General features: G+C 36.9%; 1 protein-coding gene across 1 annotated transcript in view; it reads right to left on the minus strand.

The window, feature by feature from the left end:
- The window catches only part of CDC73 (cell division cycle 73), a 112116-nt gene that overhangs the window by 1729 nt on the left and 86770 nt on the right, over positions 1-23617 (minus strand). The window contains exons 11-16 of the mRNA XM_061365125.1: positions 19739-19796; positions 16969-17004; positions 16435-16522; positions 7203-7364; positions 5113-5213; positions 869-1010 (exon numbers count right to left, since the gene is read on the minus strand). Of these exons, the coding sequence (XP_061221109.1) occupies positions 869-1010; positions 5113-5213; positions 7203-7364; positions 16435-16522; positions 16969-17004; positions 19739-19796 (587 nt within the window). The remainder of the gene's footprint in view (positions 1-868; positions 1011-5112; positions 5214-7202; positions 7365-16434; positions 16523-16968; positions 17005-19738; positions 19797-23617) is intronic.

Genomic DNA, 23617 nt, shown 5'->3' on the forward strand with positions numbered 1-23617 from the left:
TGTTTGTTTCGAAGAAAATGCGTGTTTACCAAGGCGTCACATGACTTCTAGTATTGGAAGACTGTTGTTAAAGGTAACTGTAGTTCATTTTGGGCATTCAGAAATATAGTTTAGATGAGACTTAAATAAGAAGCCATAGAAAGTTTGATGGTTTGGAATTATTTTGACAATTCCTATAGGATTTTCCTTTTTGAAGTTCACTCAATCATTCAAGCAGTTTGCTGTGCAATCAACATGAAAAGATTAAACATTCATGAAATGCAGCGGCTTCTACTTTCCCTCAATATTTCTTCAACTGCTTCACGATAAAGTTTTCTTCTCTATAACATGAAAAGGTATTGCAATGAACTTCCTATTCTGAGAGGGTTCTGAACCACAAAGTAGGGTCAGAAACAATGCTGCTTTTCACAGACCTGCTGGTGCCACTCCATCCTTTGCTTCTCACAAAAGGCAGGGGTAAGTACTTGGAAGACTGTCATCTAGTAAGATGTAAAGAGGACGGAGGAGAGCTTTTAAGCTCAGAACTGCAGTCCAAGAGGAGGGCTGGGGGAGCTCTACATCAACTAGCTTGTTCTCTAGTCCTTTCCTTCTGTTTAAAGGGACATGGGGAATCACGATACTAATCGCTCATTAAACGTAACTACCCTTCCTTAAAATCCACGCATATTACACTTTGGAGATTTTTATTTACTGTTCGTAATAAAGTATAGAGGTGTATATTTAACTGTATAGTGAAGGAAAAATTAAACAAGCAGTATTTTCAAGCTAAAACATTGTTCAATGTTCAAGCTGTACACAATTCCCTTGCTGCCGTAACTTTTCATTCTCAACAAACATGAGCATACAGGATTTTGAACAGGAAACATACCTGTCCAAAGTTTCCCAGAAGCGTAGAAATACTGGCCTGTCCAAGTGTCTTTTGTGGTAGCTTAGTTCTAACACTGTTACATCCCATTTCTGTACATTTGGATCCAGACGTACTTCATCATATTTGAGATGAAAAGCTTTAACTATAGGAAACAGGAAAACATTTAGTAAACAAATATGATGACTGCAGTGTTTCATTATTAATCAGAAAGGATCCTAACCACATTGCTCTTTTTTCAGAAGAGAGCCGGAAAAGAAACTTAATGAGCCCACCATCTCCCAAGAAAGTTGACTAGTTAATAAAGGGAACTGAGATAAATATACTGGTTAGTGGCCAATATTAGGCTCTCCTGATATTACAGGTTTAAGTTAAAGGACATCCCCTATTTTTAGATGCGTAGATTCCAGAACAGCAAAACCTCATTGCCAATTCAAGCACATCCTCCTTGGGAAGCAAATATGATCTTTCTGTAAAACTTTGACGTGCCTAAGAATTAAGAAAAAAGAAAAAACAAAGGGCATTTCTGAGACCAGTGAGAAGGAAGCATGGCTATTTCACAAAAGCCTGTTCAGAAGACCGTTAGCAGAATGCCAGTGTAATCCCCAAATGCTACATGAAACACTGTGAGAAATTTTATAGCTGCCACTTTCCCCTGATCTATTGATTACTCAGGTTAAAAATGGTAAAATATTAACAGTTATTTTGCCCTTGGGAAGTACTGTCACATGTGAATTATGTAAAGCCCAAGCATTAACACAGTGAGTATTAAAATCTTCTTGCAATTCTTCATTTCCTTAGCCAAATAATAGTTTTGACATAATCCAGTGCAAAGTATTTAAGTCTTATACAGCTCCTATCTGGTAACCCATTAGATGCATATTTTTAATGCCATGATCAAACATTTTTCTGGTACTACACTCTATTTTTAGTTTCACAAAATTCACCTTCAATTTTAGCCAAATAGCTGAAATAAATAATAATTAAACAAACAAACAAAATCCCCTAAACCCCACAAAAACCTTACTTCCTTTTTCCAGATACAGGTGGATAAGCAATGATATACCTACAAGCTTTCTAGAATGGTATCTGAAATCAGCTTGCTGGTTTTTTCCTACTAACTCAAGAAGTGAACATCTGTCTTGTTCCACTGACACATAAATTTCAAAGTTTTGTGAACAAAACCTATGCACACATATAATTTACATTTTCTAAATGATGTGCAAGGTCCTACACCTGGATTGGAGCAATCCCAGGCACAGCTACAGGCTGGGCAGAGAAGAGATTCAGAGCAGCACTGCGGAGAAGGACTTGGGGGTGCTGGTCGATGAGAAAATGAACACGAGCCGGCAGTGTGTGCTAGCAGCGCAGAAAGCCAACCGTATCCTGGGCTGCATCAAAAGGAGTGTGACCAGCAGGTCGAAGGAGGTGATCCTGCCCCTTTATTCTGCTCTCGTGAGACCTCACTTGGAGTATTGTGTGCAGTTCTGGTGTCCTCAACATAAAAAGGACATGGAGCTGTTGGAACAAGTCCAGAGGAGGGCCACGAGAATGATCAGGGGACTGGAGCACCTCCCATATGAAGATCAGCTGAGAAAGTTGGGGCTGTTCAGCCTGGAGAAGAGAAGGCTGCGTGGAGACCTCATAGCAGCCTTCCAATATCTGAAGGGGGCATATAGGGATGCTAGGCGTGGACTCTTCATTAGGGACTGTAGTGGTAGGACAAGGGGTAATGGGTTAAAACTTAAACGGGAAGTTTAGATTGGATATAACGAGGAAGTATTTTACTATGAAGGTGGTGAGGCACTGGAATGAGTTGCCCAGGGAAGTTGTGAATGCTCCATTCCTGGCAGTGTTCAAGGCCAGGTTGGACGAGGCCTTGGGTGAGGTAGTTTAGAGGGAGGTGTCCCTGCCCATGGCAGGGGGATTGGAACTTGATGATCTTAAGGTCCTTTCCAACCCTAACTATTCTATGATTCTATGCTGCATGTTTTAAAATAACTCTAGAGAAAGGAAGATATACTAGGGCTATGCATTTACCGAAAACTTAATCGACACCTGACAGAGTTTCTGCATTAATGTTAAATGATACAGAGCAGAAGATAATCCAATTCTGCATCTGAAATAAATCAGTATTAAAGTGCACTAACTTTATTATTATTATTATATATTTATTATTATCATTAGTGCACTAAGTTCTCTAGAAGCAAGACCTTTAAAATAGCAACCAAAATTAAATATATGTTCTTAATGTAAAGCTTTAATCACTTTAATTTGTGATTAAAGGGACATCACTTAAAATTTTATCTCAAACACTGACTTGTAAATGCGAAAATAAGCTTGCTTGCAACGTGAGCATTAAACACTTAGACCACGTGTAAAGAAAACTAAGGAGAACAATTTTAAAGACTCAAGTAACAAAATGCTAAGTGGCATATCAATTGAACAAATAAAACCACTTTGACAGGCTCTGGTCCAATACAAATTGAGGAATTCCTTATGGTAAGCTACCTGCTTGTTTTCCAAAACAACAGCAATAAGCTTTGAATATTTGTTAATCACTACAGACCCAGTGACTTAAATGAAGAAATGTATGCTTCAGATGAAACAATGAGCTGTTGCAGATCTCAGAAACACCCTTTTAGGAAGACTACCGAAGACTATGAATATGGGAAAAGCGATAGCTTCAAGAAGAGGTGAACATGCACAACCAGACTGACGTTGCCTGTGCTCTCTCTATTTACACTATTTTGAGGAGTGAGCAAAGTCATTAGGAAAAGTCCCAGAGATACTCTTATCAGCAAAGTACCTCACAAATACCTCACTGTAAAACAACAGAACACATTTCTTAAATTAAAAAGGTCCATTTCAATGTATCTTCATGAGCTAAATAAGAACAGATACTCTTCTTTCACTTGAAAAATATAAGAATTTGCACACCTTCAGACTGAACTATGCATGCTATGATTTTCATCTTATGGCATAGTGAAGACTTAGAAAAATGTCAAAGCATGTCATAATAATTTCTGTGGCCCTCTATACATATATATACATATACATAAAGTTAAAACTAATAGGTATTAGCATGCAAATAACTACCTAGACCTGAAAGAGTTTATAGCATTTTTCTTGGCTTGTTTTTCACAATTACCATTTTCTCTCTCTCTTGATTTTGAAGTGTTATTTTCTTCTTTCATTAATCTCTTCTGCTAAACTGTCTCTGGTGGTATACTTTTACTTAACATTCACTTTCAGGCTCTTTCACACTCTCCCTGCTCATTCTCATTACCCCCTTAAGCAACTCATTCTATTTCCTTGTTCACAGGTACATCCTTAGCCTTCCGTCCAACATTTTTTTTTCCTCCTTACCAAACTACCATTCTCTTTCGAGCTCCTACTTCACATACCAAGTAGGTGCACAACATAAAACCTGATGAAACTAATTTCCTCATCACTGACTAGAAGATGAGAGACTGAAATAAGGTGGGTTTTGGGTTTGGGGTGATTGCTTTTTTATTTTATTTTCTGCGTATGCATCAATTTGCTTGGTTTTTCTTTGGTTTATTGAGGATTTTTTGTTTGTTTTTAAAACTGCAGCTCAGAAAACAGCAGACACTATAAAAAGGTCTATTTTTTAGGGCAGCTTCACAATGAAGCAACAGAACAGAAGCTGACGGTTTCTTTAGATGTTATTGCACACCTTGCAGTCAGAGGAGTGAATTGAGTGAGTAAAGTGCAGCATATCCCAAAGTATATTGTATGTAATTGTGATAACTCAAAAAAACTTGTTCAGATCTACAGTGGTAACAACCAGCTCACAATTTAAAAGCATTTTTTTCTTTTTAAACTTTCACATTTTTGTCAGACACCGTATCATACTTGTAAAGCCTTCTGAGATACTAGGTGATTAATCCTCTGTTCAAATTTGCAATGAAGTCTGAGAACAGACTGTAAACTTGTTACCTATGAGGTGTTATACATTGCATTTTCACAGTTTTATAGGATCTTAGAGAGCTATTTCTGAACCTCTTGTATAGATGACAGCTTTGAGAAGATTTCTGTGAGCTTCCACAAGTCAGAACAATAGAATTGCTGAGGGCACATCTGCCACTGGTGCAGCAACCTAAGCCCCATCTTCTCAACCGGCAGTTTGTCAAGATGTTGCCATAAGCATAAACACCCCACAGAAAAACCCAAATTGAGTAACAAACCCCAAAACACTTAAAACCAACAAAATTCCCTCTTACTTTTTGCAAAGATATCAACAGGTGATCCGTCAGGCAAGAGCCAAGGCCAGCCTTTGAACTGCCAAGCAGGACCCTGTACAAACACTGCCACCACACGATCCCTATGAACACACAAAGAGATGGACATGTTGATGGCCTTCAACATTTAAATTACACACTCTCTTAAACGGACAATGTATTATAGCATAATTTCTTATTTTAGTAACAGCAGTATAGCACATTTAACCACCATTCCTCCAGCACAGCTGTTAAGAAAATAAAGATTAATGTGACTTTTCTAGACTTACAGCTCCATCCCTTCGCAGAATGCAGCTCAGTTTCTCATGATGCATTTATAAGAGGTCAAATCATGTTTATTTCTGGTCATTACAACTTGGGTCTTAAAAACTGCTCCAACATTTTTGAGGTAATCTTCTATGAACAAGAGTGTAAACTGAGATGTATCAATTTAAAAGCCTTTATTCTGAATGCTGTGAACTACTTCTCTAAAAATTTATTAGAAGAGACAACTGCTAAATTTCTGCAAAGGGCATCATTTATTGTAAGAGTATGTAACTGTTACTTGCTGTCTAAGAAAATAAATCTGTGATGAAGATGAAGCTTTTATATAAAAAAAACCACAAAAAACCAAACACATTTAAGAAAAAATGACCTCCCCTATAGGATCTATCTTTTTCTTGAACATTTACATCATCCAACCATGGTCCCTAGCTACTACAATAAATGGTTACCTCCCTAATCTCCAAATTTAATTCAGCATAAAATCTACCAAATCACAAAGTGAAAAGAATGATGAAGGTGGAGTTTAGGGTTTTTTTGTTCGGTTTGGGGATTATTTTTTTTTTTAAGACAGACTAATGGTTTGCCATTTAAAATGATGCTGCAGGCTTTACAATGGCTAACAGAAAAAAAACCCTATCCCAAAAAAACTCCAAACAGAACAGCAGCAACATGTTAATTTCTATATATTTATACCTAATTCTCCCTTGGATAAATTCAAGCTGAAAACCCACTTCATCTCTTTGGACAGAGGCACTTTAGGAACCATTATAGACAGTTCTTAAGCTGTTTAATGATCAAACCTTTAAGTGGTGTCTGCCCTTTAGAATTTCAAAACCATGGATTTCTGATAAGTTCAAGTTCTCAATACAGAGAACAATTAATTCAGGAACGGGACCTTTTCAAAGTATTCCTTGGTATTAAAATCCGATTTGGAAGTTACAAACCCACCAAAAACGTCAAAGCGCATGCCCAAAATCTTCACACTTGGCAGGAAGAAATAAAAATGTTACCTAATTCATTACATTAAATAACAAAAGATTTTTCTTCAGAATTTTCCCGCTCAACAGGAAAAACATTTTTAAAGCATTGAAGAATTGGTTACAGACAAAATAATTTGCTTCCGGCTTTTTCTTAAAAAGGCTACCTATGATTCCCTTTCTCCAACTAGGGCTCTCCCTTCAGAAGGAGATTCCACCATTGAATCCAATTCAATGAATCTGATTCAATGCTGAAATCAAAGTTCAGCCTTTACTGTCTGATGCATTTTCTTTCTTGAACTACTAAAGAAGTTAAAATGTCAGATGCTGAAGGCAGGCAAATGTATCTTCCTAATAAGAGTCTTATCCAGAAAGCAGACAAGAAAAGGAGGATTTTTCCTCTCAGTTCACGTCAGCAACTTGCATACTACAGTATCACAAACTAGAAGTTAACATAAATATTTTGGGTGACATGGTTTAGTGTGGTGTCCTTGCCCATGGCAGGGGGATTGGAACTAGATGATCTTACGGTCCTTTCCAACCTTAACTATTCTATGATTCTATTCCTATTTGAATTTCTGGCACATTTCCAGCAAACCTAATAAGATTAGTTGTGCTAGTCATACTGTTAAAATACGAAGTGTTGCAATTTCTTAAGACATTTAAGTTTAATTTCATATTATTTTAACCTGAAGAAAAGACTTGCATATGGTTAAGAGATGGATGCATTGTTATATCCATATATTCACTCTTTAGTAAATTTAGTAGCATTTTATTGGTCCCCCGAATTCTCCTGTTTAAGAAATTTTGTAAAAGAGAAATTTATTTTACCAGTCTTGTGGCATAAGTTTCAGAGGTTGGTCTACTACTCGATAAGGTACAGTAACGCTGACTGTAGTTCCCCCAGGCTGTATCTGGTCCTTCCTTCTCTGTATTAGAGTTTCATTCTCTCGCTGACAGCCTTGTTTTTTCTTTTCATCTGATGGTACAAACCTTGGGGAATAAAGAAACAGTCAGTAGACAAAAGCAATTTATTTGATGTAATCAGCAGGAAAAGCAACATGTTTATCAGAACTTTGCATTATTGGCAAAGGTCACTGAAGCAATCTCATTTTCACTATGCCAAGCCTCCATCATTGCACATTCAGAAGAACAAACACAATAATATTTCATATGCCAAGAATCAGTCACACTAAAAGGTCTTCTCCTCAAAACTACGTCTGACCTGTTCTTATACATTTGGGGTACTCTCTGCAGACCTTACCCAATAAATTTGCAAATAATCAGCCAGATCACAATCTGCTAAATGGCCATAACTCATTCTTTTTAGTGATCAAGGGTAACACGGGAAAGCTTTGGCACCAAGAAACAATTGATTCTAGGAGTAAATTTTGGAGTCTTGCTCTTGTAACCACCAGAATTATGTTCTCTCAAGAAAGACAGGGTTTTTGGGTAAAAAGGTTTTTCAGTGAGGTTTTATTTTTTTTGAATGATGGTGATTTTACATTATATTTACATTTTTTTATCTTTACATCTTTTTATCTTTACATTTATTTACATTTACTCATTTGTTTACCAAGATGTATGATACCACAATGCTGGATTTATTATGTTTTCTAAATAGCTTCTCTGGTAGTTAAATCCTCAAAAAAATAAGGATAACATGATCCTCATGTTTCATGTAATCACTGTATGAGAAAAAGAAATGCTTAACATGCAAACCCCCAAAATGAAATATGGATCTTTTAACTTTCAGCACCCAACTTAAAAAAAACCAAATGCAATTCCATTTCAAGAGTCACTTTTTTATTGCAACAGTAAAATAAAATACACAGAACAGTTCTCAAAATTGGCATCAGAAATGTGAGTAGCGTAAACCTTTTTACTGATGTATCTCTGTGGATTTTATCAAAAGGAATGATAACATAATCACGCATTTTATAGAACTAAAACTATGTCTCAGATAAAAAAAGCGATGTGACCAGTATCACCTACTAGACTAGCAGAAGAGCAGAATTCAGACCCATGTTCTCCTAATACTCTATTCAGAACCACCCAGCTGCACTACTAACACTGTTTGCCACTGCCATTTAATTTCCAAAACTGCTGATACAATGAAACACTATGTTTCACTTAACTGCAAAAGTCACCAGTATTGCTGCTACATTTTAAAAGCACAACACTCTACATAATTGGCAAGATTTCTCTTCATTATAGTACAGATGGTGCTTCTTAAAAGTTTACTACATTTTTCAGTTAAGTTGTTTGCACCATTTCTATTTGTTCTCTTCACCTATTTCTATAATGTATTTGAATACTAAAACCCAATTTAAATGCGTTTGAACAGGCAGACCACACTTTCTATCGTTGGAAAAAGAGACGAAAGGAATGAAAAACTAAGTATGAAAAAAAAGTGCATTATTCAGAGAACTTGAAAATAGTTGTTTTTGCCAGCAATTCTTGAGGAAAACCCCAAGCAAACATGTTTTAAGGCAGCACTTGGAAACTGTTGATAAATTTTCAAGCAAAACTACTTTCCGTTCCTAATGAAAATAAACAAATGAAGCCCCCTTATAGTCTTCATGATTTAACAGTCTTTCAAAAACAGAAAGTCACAACCAATTTGAGGCACAAGTCCAAATGCATACAGCTGCACTGGAAAATTTAAACAAAACAAAACCAACAAAAAACCTGCAAATGACTATAAATTGCACATTAGAGTTGGCTAGCACTGTAAATACAGAAAAAGCATTACAAATGCTAGAGGATAAGCTATCACTTAAATCATGCTTATCTGTGTAGTACATGTATACCACCACCATTCTACAGAAAATACAAAAGGCTCGTACAGGATACACTGGGGAAAGTACACTTCGGCTACCCAGAATATTATTTAAGAAAATGTTAAAAAAATACTTTTAAAAGCCAAGTCACTTCACCAGTACTTGAAGTAATCAGAAAACAGCTCTACTTTGGTAGAAGCTACCAAACATGGATTCAGAATACAGTATTTCTAGTCAAGTTGCTAATTTAAAAACTCAAAAGTGAGGTGCAACTTTAATCATGAACATGCATAATGGCCTGCCCTGCCAGCATGTTGCAGGCCTTTGCCAATAACAACTGATACGAATCTGTATTTTGTAACTTAAAATAAGGATTTCTTGGTGGTCTTGAGCTTTTAAGAATACCATTCATAAGTCTCTCCTCAGCAATCACAACTAGGGAATTGGGGCTGGGAAATGGATTTAATTTTTTTCTTTTCCGTAACTTTAAAAGTTACAAATACCCTAAGTTATCCTAAGTTACAAATAACACCTAAGTTTCTCCTAACCACTCAAGAGGCAAGGTCTATATGAAAAACCAAGATCACCTAAAATGGCGGAGAGCTAAAGAAGGATCATGTTCTTTTATTACCTGTCCCATGCACTAAATGAGAACAAACTTACAGAATATGTAAATAAAAACTAAACAGCCATACATACATTACTGTGAAAACTGAATATTCATCTGAATGAACAACAGCCTAAAAGGTCACATTTTAAATTTAATTTGTAAATGTGACGAAGCAAACACATTTTAAACGTAAACAGGAAACCTAGCCATGCCTGCCTGCCATGTTAGACAAGAAGGAATGCTGCTATTCTACAGAGCCTAACAATTTCATCACTCTACATGAGACCCCTCAAATTTAGCTGAAACAGGCTTTCTCAGTTCTACTTCTACCTTTAAATATTTCTATGTTTATGAATTCATTTCAACAGTAGTTGATTCAGTTTCTCTCCATTTCAGCTAGAAAGTGTGTTACAGCTATTAAGGCACCCTTCACTTGTGCCGCAGCTACGTACCTTCTAGACAACAGTTTCAGTTTTATTTACTGTAATAATCTAAATGGCTCTGAACTCATTTCTTAAGGACAACATGAAATACCTTATCTGAATTTTCTGAAGAAAAAAAATCAATAAGCAGGTTAACATGGAACAGTAGAGAAGATGACTGTCATAACAAAGGCATTGAAAGAAATGCTTACATATAGGCACACACACAGACTACACAAATAAACGACCGTTTAAAGAAAGTTTATGGACTATATGTTTGCATTTCTGGGAACTATTGATTCAGTAAGCATAATAAAAGCCATGTGCTCAGAAACTGAGAACCAGTAAAATTATTGTATGATTACGAATATAATCATGGCTTGCTCCATCACTACTTAAACATAGAAGTCAAGCTTAAAAAAATAAATCTGAGTGCTAAAGGAAAAAACAAACCCCTCATCTTCTCTTGGGAATTATCTGCCACAATGCTATGCTGGATGGCTTAACTACACAATTGTACTTGACACCTTTTTAATCACCCAAATCACTAGAAATGTGTTCTGAAACCCAGGTGTGTGGAAGCTTACTTTTTTAATGACTTCTCATATTATTATTTCCAGTAACAAAAAAAATTTAATTCCATAACTACTTAGAATTCATTTTTATAGCCCAACTAGGAAACTAACAGCACTCAATTCTCTTGCTGTTAATTGACAAAATCATTATTCACATACAACCTGGTGCACTCTCACTTTATAAAGACAGCAGGTCCCTTTCCTAAGGTAACAGGCAAGCGATTGACTAAAATCAAATTATGGGAGATAACTAGTAAGATACTAAGTGCTGAACTGTCTGAGTTACTCATGCCTAGGCTCTAAATGCACACCAATTGTTAGCAATAACTATGAAACATTTTTACTGAAGTCAGGTCAGCACTTTCTAGCCCCTAACTCAGGCATAGTGAAAAAAAGCAGGAAAAGAGAGTAAGGCAACTCCAACATTGGAAAGCAACAGAGATCACTGTAATACCTATAGGATTATGTTTAGAACTAGGACTTATTTTTACAACCCTTTCAATATTTTTGTTACATTACAGTATCAAAAGCTTCATACACCTGTTTTTGCAAGAGAACAAAGCTGATTTCTGTAATACAGCATCCCTGAATCTATCAGATAGTTTGCTCAATATCAAAGCTGCGTAAATCTCAGTGAGTTGCCTGGCCACATATGGTGAATCAGCACATCATGACTGAAAACATCATCATAATAAAAAATACATAATCATCATCTAATCATTTACATCTGCCTGATATAATTCCTGCCTCACTTTTGTTCCACGGAAAGGAGAAGTCTTGCCTGATAAGCCTAACTTATATGCTCAAATGCTTCAGCTGGAAAGCCAAATTTTATACATTAATTATCTAGTGTTGCATTCAGATAGTGATAAAAGAATAAAGTGTATTATATGAAATATTTTTAAGAGGATTCACAATACACTACAAGATATTGCAGTTCTGATTTTAAAAGAAATTGTATCTTTTTAATATTTTAGAAAAATCTCCATTTTTATCTTTGCTCTCTAGAAAAACAGCCTTTAAGAAATCGCTATCAATATTAAGAATATTTGCATATTATATAGCATGTTAAGTGTACATGTTACAATTATATATATACAAAGGTCGTCTTACAAAATCTAAGTTGCAACAAGTATAACCAACAGATAAATCGAGTATCTAAAAAAATAATCTTAAACCAGCAACATGCTTCCACTATTGTTATATATATTTCATTCTATTCATAATAGCTTTTCTGTGTTCCGCATTTTCTACTTCAAAAGAAAGCATAACATTAGTGACGAATTAAAGATGCCAATTAAAGAATTAAAGATCATACATATGACAGCTAAACTTGGAAAGGAAAACAACCCCAACATACTACAAAGCTAAGAAAAAGGTTACTAAAATCGTTGGTATAATAGGCTTCTTTTAGTCCTTGACAATTGAATATAATGGTATAATACTGAAGACCAACCTGCTTATTTTACAACAAACATCCTAAAATTTCAGCCACTGATACCCAAAGTGACAATGTGTTGCAGTACAGTTACTTATAAAAGAAGAAAATCCAGCATCCTAGACAAAAAAAAAAACCTATACTGACAGACAGGAATACCCAACTATTACTCTAAGCTTTGATTTTAACCCATTTGATCTCTCATTATAATTTCAGCTAACTTGGTTCCTTATTTTGTTTAAAAGTAATCAATCAACCAACCAAAAAACATTTAAATGGAGGGAATAACAAAAGTTGGTTTTATTTATGAAACCCAAATGTTCTTTATTATCACACACTTCACAGAACTGTGCTGCCCTGGATATCAGGCATGGGAGCACAGATTGGCCTGTAAAAAGCCCATGTCACATGTATCAAAGCTTTCATGCAATCCTGGGACCCTCATTCTCCCAGGGTTCTCCTATATTTCTCTGCAGTCTCCACTGCAATGGCTCTTACTCTTCCAGCTCCAAAACTCCTTTCTCCTTGCGCTGTATCACTGATCTTCTCTGGTGGCTAATAAAAACAAACTGATTACCTCTAGAAATACAAGAAATTCAAATCTACCTGCATCTTCCTCAGCCTCGGTAAGGCAGGGAATATTAATTTGGGTGTGTCTTTTCTACGTGGACAATATTTCCTTATGCCAAAACTTGCAGCAATGACATGCGTCTTCCAAATCTCCACTCTTCCGTCAAATTTAGCTGAGAGTGGGGAATGGGTTAAAGGCAGCAGTGACTTCGAGGCAGAAATTACCTAAGTCTTCTTTCCTTGGAAAACCATCACATATCTATCAATCACGCTCGACATCAAGACTAGTTGTAAACTCCACATACCTGAACAATAAAAAAACCCCGTAGCCATTCCTACAAAGTACCTCAATAAATTTGAATGAAAAAAAAAACAAACACACACAACCAAGCCCCCGCAAAACCTATATTTAGGTTAGCATATTTACTAGAAGAATGCTAGAACTGCCATGGCTAAACTAACATTTTGCTCTTCTGTTATTGCACTTCTCATTCATTAACATACCTTTTTCATTGTGCCTTTTGTACTTGTTAGTTACAACAGTGTGTCCTCCTTTGAACCCTAAAACTTCATTTTTTCTGGATCATGTTCTTTGCACTCTGTCAGACTCCTCTTGGGGCAGGTCTTGAGAAGTTAAGTGTAACTGCCCCAGTGGGGCTGAAAACACCGCAGGTCTCTTAGCACAGAGATACTTAGACATGAGATATTGGTGCTTTATTCCATTATAACTATTCCAATATAAAAAAGTCACAAATTACATAGATGTAAAATCCAGGACTGTAGTTGTGAATTTTTTATACTTAAGCATGAAATCCCACATAAACAGGCAACATCTTCCACAGAATCATAGAATAGTTAGGGTTGGAAAAGACAATAAGATCATCAAGTTCCAAACCCCCGCCATGGGCAGGGAAACCTCACACTAAACCAGGTCACCAAAGGCTCTGCCCAACCTGACCTTGAGCATCACCAGGGATGGAGCATTCACAGTCTCCTTGGGCAACCCATTCCAGTACCTCACCACCCTCACAGTAAAGAATTTCTTCCTTACATCCGATCTAAACTTCCGCTGTTTAAGTTTTAACCCATTACCCCTTGTCCTGTCACTACAGTCCCTAATGAAGAGTCCCTCCCCAGCATCCCTATACGCCCCCTTCAGATATTGGAAGGCTGCTATGAGGTCTCCACGCAGCCTTCTCTTCTCCAGGCTGAACAGCCCCAACTTTCTCAGCCGATCTTCATATGGGAGGTGCTCCAGTCCCCTGATCATCCTCGTGGCCCTCCCCTGGACTTGTTCCAACAGTTCCATCTCCTTTTTACGTTGAGGACACCAGAACTGCACACAATGCTCCAAGTGAGGTCTCACAAGAGCAGAGTAGAGGGGCAGGATCACCTCCTCCAACCTGCTGGTCACACTCCTTTTGATGCAGCCCAGGATATGGTTGGCTTTCTGGGCTGCAAGCGCACACTGAAGCCGGCTCATGTTCATTTTCTCATCAACCAGTACCCCCAAGTCCTTCTCCGCAGGCCTGCTCTGAATCTCTTCTCTGCCCAACCTGTAGTTATGCCCAGGATTGCTTCGACCCAGGTGTAGGACCTTGCACTTGTCATGGTTAAACTTCATGAGGTTGACATCAGCCCACCTCACAAGCGTGTCAAGGTCCCTCTGGATGGCATTCCTTCCCTCCAGCGTATCAACCGAACCACACAGCTTGGTGTTATCGGCAAACTTGCTGAGGGCGCACTCAATCCCACTGTCCATGTCAGCGACGAAAATGTTAAACAAGACCAGTTCCAACACCGATCCCTAAGGGACACCACTCATTACTGATCTCCAGCTGGACATTGAGCCATTGACCACAACTCTTTGTGTGCGACCATCCAGCCAGTTCTTTATCCACTGAGTGGTCCATCCACCAAATTGATGTCTCTCCAATTTAGAGACAAGGATGTCGTGTGGGACAGTGTCGAATGCCTTACACAAGTCCAGGTAGATGACATCAACTGCTTTACTCCTGTCCAGCAGTTCCGTAGCCCTATCACAGAAGGCCACCAAATTGGTCAGGCAGGATTTCCCCTTTCTGCAGCCATTCTGGCTGTCACCAACCACCTTGCTGTTTTTTCATGTGCCTTAGTATGCCTTCCAGGAGAATCTGCTCCAAGATTTTGTCAGGCATGGAGTTAAGACTGACTGGTCTGTAGTTCCCCGAGTCATCCATTTTCGTCTTCTTGAAAATGGGGGTTATATTTCTCTTTTTCCAGTCATTGGGAGTTTCACCTGATTGCCATGATTTTTCACATATGATGGACAGTGGCTTAGCAGCTTTATTTGCCAGCTCCTTCAGGACCCTTGGATGGATTTCATCATGTTCCATGTGCACATTCAGGTTCTTATAATGGTCGTGAACCAGATCCTCTCCTACAGTGGGCCTAAGGTCTTAGTTCTCACAGACCCTGCATCTGCCTTCCATCAACACAATTACATCAGTCCAGTAACTGCTTGCACATTAAACTATAATGGTAAGACACAGCCTTCTCTTTTATTTAATATTTCAGGAGAGGCACTAAGAGTCCAGTATGCTTACTGAATTCTTTGATGATGCAGCAGCAATCTAGGAATTAGAAATAGCTGGTGCTGAGAAGAAATCAGTGGTATCTCCCAGCATAGTTTTAAAGAATTCTAGGGCAACTCAGTGAAAGCTGTAGCACCACTTGTTAAGGACAGCCTCTTTTTTTGGGAAAAAAACCCCAAAAAAACTGTGTATGGCCTCATAAGGACAATCAAAATGCTGAAGGTGAAATAAAAACTCAATTTTCTTAACATATCATTGTAGACAGTTTGTAAAGTGCATTTCTCTGTGAAAATGAGTTCTGTTTCAGGGAAATTAACTGGTAATAACTGACAGCCAACTCTAAATACCATGATCTGCTGGACAAGCAGAAATACATTTTTGGGGCAGTATGGTGGGTGCTGCTGTTTGTTTTTACCATAATAGTGAATTCTGTCTTACCATGAAGTAATTTGCAATGTTGATGGCATTCAGCCATAATGAAGTAAATCTTAGAAACATGTACATAATGCAACAAACAAATTTTAGCAACTTTTTAATATTTCTCTGAATGAATTTACATAAATACTTGATAGCAATGCTTTATTCTTATTTTTGTTGTATGCAAGCTTAAAAAAATCCTTTATTTACACAACCAGCTGACCTGTGCAGCTGATATTGATATTTATCTAAAACAGAGGCCAGCCTCTGGTTGTCTTTATATAAACTGTGGTCATTTCCCAAAATGTCTTCTGAGCTTCACAGCAGGCTGTCCTTGCTCATCTTCTCTAAGTTTTCTTCCATTGTAAGGGTTTAACGACTGGTGTGTGTATAAACATTACATAAAAGAAAAGCACTATGGACATTAGAAATGGTACTGTAAGACTTTCTTCTCAATCTGCCCACTCGGCTCATAGGTCACAACTGTGCAAAACCTCTGAAAGTAAGTTTTTGCTTTTTTCCTGCTATTCAAGAGGCTTTAATTACTTTTATCCTTTATTAGGTTGTCAGGAGACAACAGATACAGATACTCCCTCCTGCTTAATTAATCTGGTACTAGTGTACCTTTATATCTGAAAACAGTTTTTGTAAAGTATATCCTAATCAGCTACTTACTTCAGATCTTGCAGAAGGTCCTTGGCATTAAGCATCGTTATTAAAGAGGTCGTGGCTGCTGGAATAATGATTATAGGAGTTCGCGATCCTGTAGACATAACAGAGTTACATTTGGCTGGTTTTGTTTTTTTCATTGTTTTTGTGTGTGTGTTTTGGGGTTTTGACCATTTTTTTTTTGTGGTTTTGATCACTGGTATCTCATCCTGTGCCCCTCTCACTTGTTTTTGTTTTTTTTTTTCATTAAAGGAACTTTCATAAAAAAACCCCACACCTGCTTAACAGATCAAAATCATGGAAAAATAATCATGAAAAATTGTACTAAATATTTTCAACCCTTAAGGTTTTCATCGACCAAAAAAATTGCTGACCTCTAGCAGGAGTCTACAAATGTGGGCAGGACCCATATTTAGTGAATCAGAATGCTGTCTGCATCCTACAGCCTGTTTATGTTGTGGTTTGTGGTTCCAAGCAAGAGATAGAGTGAGTACAATTCACGTGAAAATGAAAAGGATCATTTAACTAAAATTGACTCACCTTTTTTCTGGTTTGGAGGTGGTCTTGCTTGAGAAACTGAGGGAAAACAAACAGAAAAGATAGCTGAATGATTAATACAAATGGCATCATAAGGCAAAACTTAAATGTTTTTAGTTGCAGGAGTGAACAGAGGAGAGTCACACTATTGTCATTAGATCATTTTCACAGAAAACAAACAGCTTCCTGACCATCTGAAATGTGTTACGACAATTGACTCAATCTATCCTAATTTTACTCCGAATTTAGTCATCCCTCTCTAACCTCCTCAAAAACTCAGGGCACTACCACACTAACAAAAATTGCAGCAATCTTAAAAAAAACCCTGCTTGTAGATCTTAAGTTCAGTAGTGCTGAAGCAACAGGAAGGCTGTTTGACAACAAACTAATCTTTACAGACCTTCAGGTTTTCATTAGTAGTTATTATTGTACATGACGTCTGCAGGATTCAGTGATCCGTAACACATACAGAACTTGCAACAATCAAAAGCGGATTGTTGAAGTCCCCAGAAAAACCTCAAACCACCAAGCAAAATCAGCCAAACAATACAGGCCAGATAAAAACCACAGAATTCTCCCCTACATCCTGCCAATAAAACATTCCCACTTCAGTCTTCCAAGTTGTGACCTCTTCGATACAGGAGATAATTCAGTCCCAAGCTGGAACAGCCATCTAGTTTTCTTCTCTTCAGCACTATTACTGAATAACCTGGCTTCCTCCGAAGAAATATTTTACAGTTAAGTTTTCAGGAGTCCTAACTTGAGAAAAGAATTTTTGTGCTGGATAATTATCATCATACCTGTTTATCCTAATTCACACAAAAAGATCTCACAAAATGGTGAGTAGTAGGAAGACTGACGCAGACTAACTCCAGTCTCAACTGCTACTATGCGCGACAAATTTAATTAATTGACTTCCAATTTCGTAGCACCAGTGTGCTCATGTATATTTATGACCAACTGTTTCCGAAACTTCCTAGAACAGTATAAATATTCAAAACACATAGTTGCCATTGTTGAAATTTTGAGACCATATCCTTAATTATCTTTTCCTGACACTGTCAAATGCACAGATAGAATTGGCAACACTATATTGAACTACACGAACTTTATCAACTCAATGACATTTTAATGTTGTTTTTTTTTTTAATCTAGGTATCTTCTTGATCTGAAGAAGTTCCTGAAATACACAGACAGCATTAGCTGCCCTAAGGAGGAACTGGGGGAGAAGGGGAAAAGAATCTGAAAGAAATTTGACTGCTTTCTACTTTGATGCTGAAGAAAGGTGCAGAAAAAATAATCTTAAAATGAAATCATATCTTGGATATTTTTTCACATCAGTATCTACAACTGCACTGTCCGATTCCAGTAATGCTTCTGATGTGCAAAGCAGTCTTTTTTAAACTGTATTTTTAAAAGTTTCAAGCCCAATTTTTCTTTGAATGAAACAGTATATACTTTTTGGAGACTGTACTTCATTATTCTCTCTTCCAATTTACAATATAGAGGCAAGATAATGGATTAGACTGGCCTTATTGAAGGGCAGTATCAGTATAACCTATATCATTTACATATTTCTGTCAGTTAATGCCCATGAAGTCACAGCTAGCAGTAGGAACCTGTGACAAGTCAGTCAGATTTCTATCTTTGCCACTTCTACCCTTTTCATACTGCTGTCTGTCGACTCACATTTGCATGATTATGCTTAATGGGGCTAGTAAGATAAGTATGACAGGCAGCATGACCTTTCTAGTACCAAAATAACCAAACAGAAGAATCTGTGCACAACAGCATTTAGGTATGCTGAGAGTATGCAATATTAGCATAGATTTTTGGGAAAGAATAATTTTTGCAATACTAAGTCTTAAAATTAAGTCCTACTAATAAATCTCAGGGAACACCCTGAAAGCATTTAGTAGTCCTAACAAGAATGTGGAGTACTCCAGCAGTACTTTTATGAAAAGTATATCCATTTAAAAAGGCAGCTTTGTTCCCAAAAACCTCAAAATGTCCCCTTTCCAATACCTTCATAACATTATCTTGTTCTTACATAACACCCTTCACTTGAGACTTCCTTCCACCCAATCAGAAACTCTCAAAGAATGTTAATTAAGTGCAGATATGCACATAGCTGTTTGGAATCCTCTCATATACTGTCTGTACTCTTAACACTCTTTTAAAAACTCTAAGGGTTTCTCATCATACTATCTTTGAATCTCAATTTGAGATTCAATCCAACATATAAAACCAACTTGGTAGTTAAAGTTTTCCAACTGGGAATTAAAAAGGCAGCTGAGGATTTTGGCCGCATTATGAATACCTTATGTGCCAAGAAGTGTGAAGAAGTAATGATAATGCATATGGAGAAAGACTTATTTCTGATACAGTAATAATAGAAGTAATAACTTATTTCTTTTTGAGATTAGCTTTTCTATTTCGGCTGTTTTCTCACTAGAGTATTAACCAGCTCTTATTATATATTTAAGCTGGCATTTGTGAACTACCAGGCTGACAACCAAGTTCGTCACTTTTTAATTTCACTAGCACATCCTTTCAATGTGCTAATCAGGCAGCACATTGAAAAGAATGAACCCAAGCACCACAGTATAACATGAACCAAACAATTATGTGTTATTTCCAATACATATGTAGTTAAAGACAACAAATAAACTATCCCCAATTCAGTCTTCAGCTAACTCAAGTTTTAAATAGCACTTCTTTGAAACTCACACTTACTTGGACTAGAAGCACAGATGACAGTAGAACACCTTACCTGGTCGTGGTACAGGCTGTGCTGCTGGCGTTTGGGTTTTGCGAGCAGAAGCACCTTCCTTTGAAAAGATAGAAGAGGTAACATTAACAGCTATATCCAGAACTCTACAGATTCAACTTCAGACTTGAGGATAACAGCAACTCTTATACGGTTTTATATGTTTACATTTTAACCATCAAATGCCATTCAGAAACTTCTTGAACATTCAAAGAAACCTTTCCTGTTTACAGTATTGTTTCATTTTACCTGTGATAACTTTCACCAAGGGTCTGTAATGTCAATATAAGCAACTGGCTGAAGTAATTTCAAAACAAGATCTGTCTATACTCTTGATGGAAAACCAGGACTAAGAAATTGCAATGCACTCCTCTCAGAGTTTTGGTGCCCAGAAATGAACCACTTGTGATAATTAGTTCTGCTCATGCCTTATCCAATTACCTTAATGTAACAAACAAAAGACCTGTACAGCTATTTATTCTGCTTAACTCTGCAGAGCCAACACACCAAATACGAGAACAGTGAAGTCACATGTCTGGTTCCAAAGCAACAGTGAATTCCTGCAAGAACAAATTCTGTTCTCAGCTACTGCTGTGAAACCTCACTGAAGAAAATATGTATTACTAACACTGTATGAAAGCTTGCTATATATTCCAGCCATTTCAATTTGAAAGGCTGACAGAAAACCTTTTAACATGAAACCAGGAATTTTAGCTGAAAATTACTTAAATGCTATGTGAGGCATATACTACAACTGTGAGACACCTGGAAAATGACAGAGATCCTACTCTGGAAAAAACCTGTTGGAAAGTACTCCAATATAGCATTACCACATTTGTATGTCTGTGCAAAAACAACAGTATGTTTTGTAATTCAAAATAAAAAAGCTAATCAGCAGGGCACTACATCCAAGTAGCATCAAGTTCCATGATTTAAATAACACTGAACAAATTGCTTTTAAGTTTCCACCATGAAAGTTGGAACTATTTTTATCTCAAGAACTGTAAAGTACAATTAGAAGAGAAGATCACTTGACAAGCACTTAGAAAACACAAACTTACCCAGAACCTTTATTCCCTGAGCTTTAGTCAAATCCACCCATGATTAGTTACTACAGGCCAGAGCTGACATTTGGTAAAGCACACAGCTCTTCCAGTAAGCAACCTCCAAATGACAATATAAGGATTTAACCCTGCATTGCAAGAAATGCATTAATTCCGAATTCTGGTGTACTCTTTTCTGATTATTAAAATGCTAACAACTATGTAGGGCACTTGAGTCAGTAACTCTTATTCTAAGACTTATTTTTTCAGGCGTCCGAGAAAAGGTATTTTTGCCGATGTCCTTTGACAATAATTATTCAGAAAATGATAAAAATCAAATGCCACACTAAAAGAAGAGAAGCAGGAAAGGCTGACTACTTTTGAGAGAAACCTTGCAACCTAGAAACAGCAGGTTTTTGAAACATTGCCTTTTTACCAAGAAAGTAGAAATAAAACATTTTGCACCTGTTTCTATAGAAAAATTTAATTTTCTGTGTGAAAAGACTGTTCCTATGGTGCACTAATTACACTTTTTGAAGAAATACCAAGAATTCCCACATTTCCTTAAATTCACAGCACCTCATGAAATGGAAAGAAGAACATCAAGCTAAAGAAATGTCAATTTCTGAGATGCTGTTTCAATTTTCTAAATCCAATCCAATTTACTTTGATACTTAACTATGTCTGTCTGCAGTCCCACATGTCATACGTTTCCTTCCCTACAGAATCAGTAATGCAAGTTTTCTGCTTCCCCTGCCACTTACTCTGTGCCTCCAGTGTCTTGAATAGACCCTGCAGGTGCTACAGCAGATGCAGTGAAGGGAGGGAGTCAGGAACTGCTTCAGACATTCTAGAGTTTTTGGAAATTCTTGGAAAGAATTGTAAGCAAATTATAACCTAATCCTTGCTCTGGTTTCCACTTGTGCTTAGGACTTCTCTCTTCACCAAAATGCCCATAAAGCACCATAACATACATACAATGTAGCCTAACAACATAACTGTCAAATTATCTATTTGGGAGTTGTTCGTCCTTTCCTTGGAAATGCCTTCTCTACAATGATTAATGGGAAACTTCGTGCAGAAGTCTTAAACAAAATGGCTTTGAGAACACTGCAACTGAAACAAACAACCCCAAAACAACAATAGCACATTAAAAGAAAAAATAATAAAAAAGTCAATATCTGATTAATGGTAGGAAATAAATTAATTTAAATGAGTAGATACAAAAGACAGCCACCACTTCCATGTGTATGACCTTTTGATTTGTACAAACAATTACTGCAAATCAATAAATGGAGGTCACAGCTTTAAATGTTGTAAATCACTGCTTTAGATGGTAATAATTTCATGGATGAACCTCTGCTCACAGCTCCTGATAACCTGGCATCTTAGCACAGAAGTTCAATTGTTAACTAACTGAAGGTGTAACATCAATATTTTGATCCACAACTTTTCTCCCTTTATGGCTACCAGTGACCTAATCACCATCTCCTATTATGCAAAAACTGCAGACAATGTAGCAAAAGAAACAGATTTATATTTTGACCCCGCATTTCTTAAACGGTTTGTAAGGAGAAAAGTATACTACTGAGATAAGGAAAAAACAGAAGCACAGAGCAGTGATGGTTGACAAGATACACAAAGTAGAGAAGAAAACCTGCTTTCAGTAGCAAAGTCATTAGCAGGATTATTTTCCTAACATTTCACACTGTCCTGAAAATAAAATATGTTACCTTAAGATAGAACATTAATGCTTTTCAAAAGCATTTGGTAGACTTATAAGTTTTACCTATGACAATGCACATATTTATGACACAAGCTCTGTTTACAAAGCAGGTATAAGCACAGACAACTATGTTATGATTTCTCACAGGGAAAGAGAATTGACAGAGTAAACTTCATGATTGGTTCATTCAGCTACACAAGGTGCTGCTGGTGCGCTCTCAATTAGAGCACAGTAAGACACTTCAAATCTTCCAGTGAGAAGTTTTTAGTGAAAGAATTACTCTTAAGTAACTAACACACTGAAAATTCAAACTCCAGTTAGGGGAGTTTTTGTTTGTGCAGCTGTACCCTAAGCACCAGAAGCAGCAGAAATCATTTTTTAGCTATTTAAAGAACATTCATTTCCTCAAAGTTTCCGAACACTTAACAGTTTCACTTGAAGATGACACACCTAATTCTTATGCATAATCTGTCTGAGACTGTTAAGGAGTATATGATGAATATTCATAAGCTGAAACTAATTTAGTAACAAACTCATGTAATTTGAAAAATACAAATCTTTAAGACAACCACTTAGCATCGTATTTTAATGAAAAACATACTATTTGCGTTAGTTGTACTTATTTACCATAGGAAGTTATAGTTTACTTATGATTTACCTTAAATACACAAGTATTTAATCATTCAGAAGCAATAATTTGACAATGAAATCAGAAAGATACCTAAAGCTTCATACTTTCCTGAATTTAACTGCATCATTCACAGATACACCGCTGTACATACCTTTCAGTTGAATACATTCAATGTCAGTACTAATGTTTCCTTTCATATTAGATATTTACAAAATAACCGTTTTTTATTTTAGTGTATACTTTCTGCTATTCATCACTGTCCTACCTAAACACCTACAACCATTGGGTTTGCAAGCCAACGCATGAATAGATAATAGATTAGTACATGTGAAAAAAGTCCAGATTCCCTCTTACAGTCAAAAAAGTAAAAGAGCCTCACACCCTGAAGGACAACTGACTTAGGCTATTATTGTACACTCTAGTAATTAAGCTTCTGGCACCTTCTTCCTTACACCTTCATAGAATTTGTATGTTTGCCTTAA

Source organism: Neopsephotus bourkii, unplaced genomic scaffold, assembly GCF_033783945.1.
Source record: "Neopsephotus bourkii isolate Nb327-2 ecotype Australia unplaced genomic scaffold, CSIRO-AGI_Nbou_v1 NB_1279, whole genome shotgun sequence".
Classification (NCBI taxonomy): Eukaryota; Metazoa; Chordata; class Aves; order Psittaciformes; family Psittacidae; genus Neopsephotus; species Neopsephotus bourkii.